General features: G+C 35.9%; 1 protein-coding gene across 1 annotated transcript; it reads left to right on the plus strand.

Moving 5' to 3' along the window:
• The first annotated feature begins 1,731 nt into the window (after nt 1-1,731).
• On the plus strand, nt 1,732-5,304 carry LOC148065343 (alpha-2,8-sialyltransferase 8E-like). Its single transcript, XM_087809274.1, has 7 exons — nt 1,732-1,808; nt 3,592-3,663; nt 3,738-3,812; nt 3,978-4,074; nt 4,207-4,319; nt 4,692-4,784; nt 4,846-5,304. Exons 1-7 carry the CDS (start codon nt 1,732-1,734, stop codon nt 5,288-5,290), a joined length of 972 nt encoding a protein of 323 aa, XP_087665400.1. The 3' UTR covers nt 5,291-5,304.
• The last annotated feature ends 4,040 nt before the right edge of the window (nt 5,305-9,344 follow it).

Below are 9,344 nucleotides of genomic sequence, written 5' to 3' on the forward strand. Positions count from 1 at the left end.
GCTGAAAACCCCCTGCAAACAGTCATCAGTGAACAGAGAATAGAGCTCAGTGAAATCCTTCTCATCCTAAGAAGCAACACCAACAGACTCAACTCTCCTTCATCTCTCATGCTCTAATTCAATAACTCATTTGGAGGCAGGCATGGGGAACGCAGGAGTTGGAGTTATGGAGCAGATGCGGCTGACCATGGTTTTTCTTGTCTGGACAGAAGTCATACTTGCACTTATTTTGGCTTTCCTCATTTTTTCCCCCTAATACCCAGAAGGAAATTTCAAATGAATTAATAAAGTCATATGCAATCTAATTTAATATTCTTATTTATACTTATTCATCTGTGTGCTCTTTTCTGTCTGCTGCTGTGCGGCGGTTGGGATTCTAATTTAACAAAACAAATTTAAGTATAAGTCAAAGACAACAAAAGTAAACACAGAATGCTTTATATGGTTTTCTGATCTCTATGTGCCCAAAATGATTCATGCTCTGACGTGAACATCTTTTTAATTGCTATATGAGATATGTTTGGTTTTGAACACATGATAACCCATTTTGCAGTGATAGTTTTGGGTAGAAAAGTCTGGAGCTTTTGTGAATGGAGTCTGGAAATTTGGCATTTGAAGGTTTTCAGAAAAATGGTAGATTAAAAAAGAAATGTGTTTCTGTTTTTATTTTATTTTTAAACTCAAAATAAAACATTTAAATGTTTTTAATAAAAGCAGTACACACGCTGGCAGCAGGAGTCGCCAAATACCTACTTTTGATCCCTTTTAAATCACTGAAAACCTTTTTAAACATGTAACTAAAAGTATTCCAAGCTTTATGTTGAAAACAGAAATATTCACACATACACATTTATACAATCTCTATCTTTGCATTTTCACAAAACGAATGAGCAAGAACACAAACTTTACAACAATATAGATTTACAACATAAAAGATACTCATAAATCCTGTTTTGTGATTTTGACAATTTTCCTAGGACAGGATTAGTTTTCAACTTAAATGTAGGTGTAGGAGCTTGCAAGGGCCTACGGTCATTCCTCTTGCTTGAAAAAATGATGCTAACCACTCTCCAATACAGATAATTCTGATTTTGAGGAAAGCTCATTTTCCTGTTGCGAGTATACCCAGCTCAACAAGACAGAAGTCAGAGCATCAATCTGAAACTGATATTTGAAAAGGTTGAGACTCTAAAAAAGTATTTCCCGAAATGCATTGTTTCTTATGTAAATATTTCAGTGAAAAGAGAGTTTTGTACAAACAGACAGTACAATAGAGGTCCCAGATCTATTCAAGAGACACTTAAATCAACACATTGGTTGCCCTTTAAGTTTCAATGTAGCACATGAAATGTTACTCCTCATCTTCATAATACATCTTTTATTTCATTACAAACTTTGCCCTAGAACCGCTATTTCATAACTAAGATAATACTGGAATCTTTGTTGTTTAAGTTACTCTAAATGTTTGCGGAATAGAAATAACGGCTTGTGATAATAATGCCCTGTGATTAAAAAAAATACAACAAATGTGTGGAGTAAAGACAAGGAGGTATAACAGAAAGATTTTAAAAAGTGAAAGATGAATAATCAGGTTTTTCTGTATGTCTTGCATCATCAGATTATCTTTTGTGAAAAATCTCAAGAGTGATCGAAAGGAAGTGGGTGTGTTTTGTCTGTTACTATTTAACACATATGATGTGCCAATGGTTCAGGTCACAACAGGGTAGAGGGATGAAGGGCTTGATTTTTCTCTATCTTCTAACACTTGGAAGCTTGGCAGTTACTGTATTGTTGTTCTCATCTAACGAGTAAGTGGAACTTTCATTTTCCTTCTTGTATCTAATCGCATCATTTACCTCAGCTAATTATTTTAGAAATGACTCAAATGCATTTTTATCACTCACAAAAAAATAAAATTGTAATTTCCAGGGGATTCATTGTCATTTACATTTGAACCATTGCTTGGACGTTAAGTCAACAATCATATTTTTTCTAAACATCATCTATTATTAAACATGTATTCGATTCAAACCAACTTAAAAGGAAGTAAGAGTTTATTTTGCCTATGGAGAGTCTAATAAGCAGCTGTACTGGGCAATGGAGGTGAGTGTACTCAGTCTTTCAAGTGGACCCTTCAAGTTTCGACCGAATGCCAGAGTAGCATGAGTCACAGCGGTGGTCTCATAAACTTGAGGCGATCATTGATTTCCACATAACTGGGACATGAGCTAGCTGGTGAACTGTGGACATGATCAGAAGCTGCATCCCTGAGAGAGCTCTGTCTATCAGTGAAGGACATAATTTTCTGATAATGATAAGAATTTCTAAAAATGAGATTATTGTATTATAAGAGAAGATATACAACGTTCACAATACTCTTGTTTTATCACCTTTAGCCCTGAACCAAAATCAAGAAATTATTGTTTATTGTTGATACAGTCAGAAGGATGACATTTACAAACACAAATAAACGGAGTTTAACAGTTGTACAACACAATTATAAATGATTGTCTTTTTTAGAACAAAATATAAATCTCTACACAAGAATGATATCCTCGTTCCCCATACGGGCCACCACTATGTAACAGACCGTCTCAAAGTCGCAGCATTTATTCAATGAAAAGAAAACGCCCACAAAGGTGAATTTGAAGGAAACCAAAATATCTTTACTTACTAACTTATTCTTAATAATTTAACAAAAGGCGTTCCGCAACAAAAAACGGGTCCATCTTTCATTACAGCACCACTACTTACACTAGTACGGACAACAGCGCATGGTCGTCACAAAAATTCTACATATCATTTTTGAGAAAAGATGAATTAAACATTAACATTTTTAAATGTCCTGCTCTCACTATTATTTATGCTAAAAACAAATGTTATGCTCTGTGAAAAAAATAAAATAGATAAAGAATTGAAGCTCTGAAGCTCACCTTAAATAGTGAAAATATGTTGTATTATGCCTACAAATAAAAAGATTCACTTAATGTAAAATCAATCGTTTAGCAGGTCGGTTGCACTGCATTATTATCCCTTGTGTTATCTCTGAGTTCTTTATCTTTATACTTAGATTGAATCACATTGTTCTTTCTCTTTATGTTCTTGTTCTTATTTTATTTTTATTTATTATTTTTTATGCAAAATTGCTGTATTTTCTGTGGCTATTTGGAAAAAAACAATTTCTTGAGGAGACCTCCTGTGGGATCAATAAAGTTTTACCTTACCTTACCTTACCTTGAGTCAAGGTAAACAACCTCCACCACTGCATATGTATTTGTGGAAGCCAGGCAGGTTGTTCACCTTGACCCAGAGACAACACAAGGGATACCAAAAACACATTTGTTTTTGGGACTTCGGTTCACCTTGTCTCTGAAATAACACAAGCCTTAAAAAAAATGTAAAGTTTGATAAAAAAAAAAAAAAAAAACAGAGTCTGCTTTACTTCACCCTGTGGAGAAAACATGTAAACAGTGTGTGGTCTGTTTATGTAGGACACGGCAACACCGTTTTGAGGCATTTCTTCTAATTCCTTTGTTTTCTTGAAAATAATATATTTAATATTGATCTTTTTTATTATCTTTGTTTCACCAGTGGGATGGTAAATAATCTACCAATGATGAGAAGACAGCCCCTTAAACTTAAACAATTCTGCAAAGGCTGCAAGTGAGTAAGAATAACTAAAACTTTAGTTTAGGTTAAGTCTTTGAACACACTTTCTAATAAGAATTCCCTAACAGGAAGCTCATTAAGGATGTTGTGGAAATGTATTCTCGAACCTGGTGGAAGCAACAGCAGCATCAGAAAGAATTCAGGTAAGGAATTATGGGATATGCTGCAGTGTGATTTTGAGGCAAAACCAAATGCATTTGTAAAGATGTGAGGCAAATAAGTGCAGAAATCTAAATGTTTTCAAGTTCTTCAGAGGTTCTTCTAAGCTCTTCAGTATAATTACAGATCAAATAAATCTATTCCCACAGATCTCTGCTGAACAAACAGTGCAATGGCTTAGAAGACGCAATCCTCACCAGAGTCAACTCTCACATGTCAAAGTCTTTGGTCAAGATTATTCCACCTGTATGTAATACATGTGTCTAATAGTGAAAACATGCTTGCTATATCATTTGTTTATTCACATGGAAATGGAAATCCTATCAAGTGCTAACAGTTCATACTTTTTTTTTTCCTCCTTGAATATTTTTTCAACAGGAAAATCCTTTTTCCAATAAAACCTGGGACACATGTTCTGTTGTTGGAAATGGAGGAATTCTCTACGACAGTCACTGTGGGAAGAAGATAGATTCAGCGGATTTTGTCATCAGGTTATTAAGAAATGTTTTCTGCATAATCTTTTCTCGATTTTTCGGCATTTTACATCAGTGGTTTGCAAATACAGTGGAGCCTCCTGTACCTCCTCATGACACACCCATGAATACTCGCACTTTCATTTGTAATATTCCTTTTTTCCACATATCCTTAACTACATTCTGTACCAATAGTTTGTGTTTGTCTTGTTCACTCTTAAAACATATTACAGCATCATCTCTTCTCCTCTCCTTCATCAGCTACAATTCTTTTACAGATGACCCAAGTTTACTCCACCTTCCACCTTGCTGCACTCTCCTCTTCACCTCTCTTACACATAGTCCATTACTCTGACCGAAAATGTTTTTGCCTGTTCTTGTTATGTTTAGGTGTAATTTGCCTCCCTTGCATGGTGACTTCAAAACACACGTGGGCAATAAATCTAGTTTTGTGACGGCCAACCCAAGCATTTTCAGAGAAATGTGAGTACTTTAAGGTCTCTAACTAATTCAAGCCGTCTTCTAATTCCTCTTTTATTTTCAGGAAAAGACATGCAAATTACACACAGATATTGGCAGAGAAGATAAAACCACATGGAGATGCCATGATTGCTATACCTGGCCAAAACCGTTTGGTCTTTAAAACTATAAACTTCCTTAAAGGTATCAAGAGTCCATCTCATCCTGTCTTTCTGAACCCTGTATATATGAGTAAGCTGACTCAGTTCTGGCGTTCCAGAGGCGTGAAGGCTGCTCGACTCAGTAGTGGTTTATTTATGGTGAGCATGGCACTAGAAATTTGTCAAAATGTAAATGTGTATGGATTTTGGCCCTTCAATGCTCATCCATTTGGACTCTATTTCCTGCCACATCACTACTATGACAACAGATCACCAACAAACTACCACAAAATGCCTGCAGAGTTTCAAAACCTGTTAAAGCTTCATGTTCAGGGTGTAATCCGTCTTCACCTGGGGACTTGTAAATAATATTTTCCTTTGAACAGAACCTGATGGAACAAAGAAGAAATATGTACTTTTACAAATATGAAAAATGAATCAGTAGCAGTTTAACCCTTTTGGAATGATTGTTCAGTACACACTATGCTGTTAATACTCTTTTTTCTACTATTGTCCGAACTGTTTATGTATTATTGTGATCTTTGCCACGGACTGAGCAGGAGACAACCATAGTAGGATAATGAACACACTGTGTGAAGTGTAAAACAGATTAAGTAAAATAAATGTGTCAATCAAAAACAAGAAGAACAGGTTATATTTTTTAGTTGTTTTCTTTGTTAGATTATTCAATTGATGTTTAGGATGCAGTCAAACAACAGCACCTCATGGGCCTACAACACTTTGTGTTTGTTTTCTTCACACTATGTTTCACATTTCAACCACTAATACACTGACACATTTGGACGCACAACTCAGACATGTTGTTTGATGGACATGATTAGGTTTACCAGCCAGAATGTTTGTAGGCTTGGAAATTAGTCAAAAGTCATATGATTTAGAAATCAACCAAAAAAACTAAACATGTAATACAATTACGCCATCGCCTAATAGCCAACGTAACTTTTTAGTCAATTACAACTCCAGACAAAGAGGTACTGCAATGTAAATAAATAATACAATTATTTAAATCTTCAATCTCAGACCCAGAAGGTAGATGTATCATATTAGATATATATATATATATATATTAGATTAAAATTATTATATACGTATACGCCATACTAAAATGAATGCTAAAAGATAATAAAAATATAAAATAAAAATTACTCGCTTGATCTAAGAGCGGGAACGTTTGACTGCACATTCACAATAAACATTCCACTGATTTACCAACACGATAAACAGTTCGAAAAAACAGTGGAGTGCAGGACCGCATATGCCCACCGGGCAATGTTTGTGCAAAATGAAAATAAAGTTAATGGACCAAAGGCCACAATATATCCATGTTGCATTCTAAGCTCTGGTTTTAGTACACAAGGCACAAAAGGTTCCACCCATTCAGATAACTGTTTCCACAATTTGTTACTAAACTAGTCGCTGAAGTTCCACATTTCATGTACATAAACACTTTTCCACATATATCCTGTGGTATTTGTCAAACAGTATAGTTAATTTCTTTGCATTACACATTTTATTTATTATCTTGGAACATTTAACTAATATAATAAATAGGCAACAACAAAAAAAGTCATATTTCATGTTTTTTGATGACTAAAGGAAGCCAGTGCATCGAGGTTGAATAGCCAAGGGTTGCTGCATTATTTGTATTATCTTATTTTTTTGTGCGTAACAGGACAGTGTATAGTTTGACAACATGACGCTCCACAGATGCGTGAAAGAGAGTTTGAAAATACAAGTGGTCATTTGGGTGTCAGTTTCTCCACTTATTTTCTTACCCAAACTGAAAAGTAATGTAAAAAATTAACTAATAGAATATTATTATTTTTGATCATCAAGAGGGGAAAACCAGGTATAGGTTCAATAAAATATTCAATACATATTAAAATGTTGAAAGGGATTAACACGTCTGTGCTTAATTCCACGTTGATTTGGATGTGAAAGGAAAAAAGTATGACAAATTCATCCGAATACATTTTTTATTTGTGGATTTCAGTGAAGGCTGTTGTTAGTAGGAAATCCACACAATTCTTAGTACATAGCACCCCTGGCTTGACTAGTCCTGCAAGTCTTTTTTTTGGTCTGCTGGATTACAGGCTTCATAACAGAATCAAAAAAGCACAAGTGTCAAGAGAAATATCCAACTGCTGATTGCTGTTGTATTAACAAAGAAAGCTGGCTCTAAGAGAGAGAGAATGATAAGCTTCATTCTATTAGAAACGGAACAATCTGGTTATGCCGCTTTAAGAGATGTGCTCCATGCATTTTTTTTACTTGTCTGCTCATACAACTTTCAATGCTCACCTTTGTATTACAAAATATGTAAATTAACTGTGCTGACGTGAACCTGCTTGGCAACTACTATTGGAGTTCATCCACCTACTGATCTCTAAACAACATGACGTTGCTTCTCAAAGCTCCATCAGCCCATCACTACCGTGTACCACACAATTGGGCTTTAAGGTCAGTCAGCACAACAAGAATGAATCCATATATAAAGCGATCAAGAAGGAGCACGCTTAAAAAATAAGAGATTATATTATTTAATGTGCGCATTAGAATATATAATATAATAAATAGACAACAACAAAAAAAAGTCATATTTCATGTTTTTTGAAGACTAAACGAAGCCAGGGCATCGAGGATGAATAGCCACGGGTTGCTGCACTATTTGTATTATCTTATTTTTTTAAGTGCTTAACAGGACAGTGTATAGTTTGACAACATGACGCTACACAGATACGTGAGAGAGAGAGTTTGAAAATACAAGTGGTCATTTGGGTGTCAGTTTCTCCACTTATTTTCTTACCCAAACTGAAAAGTAATGTAAAAAATTAACTAATAGAATATTATTATTTTTGATCATCAAGAGGGGAAAACCCAACACGTCCTCACACCCAAGGCGTCATACCGTCCTACGCCGTGCAATGTCCCCCTGGCGTCCCTAAGGTAACGTTACAGGGGGGACAAAAACGTCGGTATTCGCCTACCCGGGGTCACCCAGTGATATACAGAGCACCCCCCGACGTCGGATTCAAACGACCCGGGTTACATTTGAGGCGTCGCCTAACTCATCGTTGCCATGGTAACGTGACGTGTCGCTGTTGTCATTTGGCTTCCGTAATTCTAAAACTATGAAGCGCACTTGAAATGTTTAATGTCTACACTGCGATTCTAACCCCGATTGTGCTTAACGACCTCGATCCACTTTAAGGAGATGAACATAAATCGGTAAAAAATGCTTAATTTGTATTTTTTGAAGCTTGGATTGTTCACGCATCGCGGAAGTCAAGAGGCTCTCGCGGATTAATACATGCTTAAAAGGTCCTGTAAAAGTGACTATATTGTATATTTTTAGGTGTTTCAACTCCATAATGTTGACATTGTTTTATGAATGAGTAAAATAAAGTCTGTGTTATTTCGCTTGATCCTCTTTATAATCCGGTGCGCTTTCCTATGAAAATAGAATCTTTCGTTGAGATTGCGTTTATGGACATATGTTTTCTTTTTATTTAGCTGCGATTATGAGCGTCTACGTGACGTTTGTCAACATTAATCGCGATCCTGCAGAGGTGACGTCACACACGCTAATGAACTGATCCTCCAGTGGGGACGTCACACCACAGGAATAAAATGAGATATTGTGCTTGTTTGTTTAAAAGCGCCATGAATACAATTGTAGATGTGTGCTTGTGTAAAGACCGAGTTAAGTTTAGTTTAAATTTAGCGTCAGCTAAAAAGTTTTCCAACTGCCGCACACGCAACTTCCCCCAAACTTCCTGATGTTGACGTCACAATTGTTGACAAAGATCGATAGCGTTTTGTGCTCACATTTGTGCAGTAACTTGACGGAACCAGGTGCGCGTCACTCGTCTATTGAGGTAAGATATAATTATTGCTTTAAGACTCAGAAATAAGGTTTCATTGCGTGTAATGTAACATTCTGTGGTGCGTTAACACGAGAGCTAGTTCGCTAAAACTTAGCTTTTTAAATTATAATGTAACTCACACACGTATTTTGTTTGTTATTTTGAAGGACGAAAATATATTTATATTCCAATAAAAAGTTTGCTATATTGGTAGGTCATGTTAGGCGATTTATTTTATTTTAAACTTGCAAACCTACAGCACATCCCATCATGTAAATAATCTAAAATGCAATTCTATGTTCTTTTCTAGGTGAGATGGAGAGCTGCATATCAGGTGCTGGACTAACCATCGGAGTTGGAAGGGGTCAACATGTCAAAAGCAGGTGAGATGGTTACATCATACACACTTTGCTCAATAAAATAGTCATGTTTGGTAATAATGATCAATACATTTCTGTGGCAGGACACACTGACATGCTGACGCTTATGGTCAAGGTTTTCTGGCTTCTGTTGTTGGAAACACTTGGTCGTGCCTG

The sequence above is a fragment of the Callionymus lyra genome, chromosome 15 (assembly GCF_982586985.1).
Source record: "Callionymus lyra chromosome 15, fCalLyr1.hap1.1, whole genome shotgun sequence".
NCBI classification, from domain to species: domain Eukaryota; kingdom Metazoa; phylum Chordata; class Actinopteri; order Syngnathiformes; family Callionymidae; genus Callionymus; species Callionymus lyra.

What these genes read in the sequence shown, in the direction of transcription:
- LOC148065343 (XM_087809274.1), top strand. Translation starts at nt 1,732, where the DNA reads ATGAAGGGCTTGATTTTTCTCTATCTTCTAACACTTGGAAGCTTGGCA. An exon ending in TTGTTGTTCTCATCTAACGA is followed by an intron (nt 1,809 to 3,591) that starts GTAAGTGGAACT and finishes TTGTTTCACCAG; the next exon opens with TGGGATGGTAAATAATCTAC. An exon ending in TCAGCGGATTTTGTCATCAG is followed by an intron (nt 4,320 to 4,691) that starts GTTATTAAGAAA and finishes TGTTATGTTTAG; the next exon opens with GTGTAATTTGCCTCCCTTGC.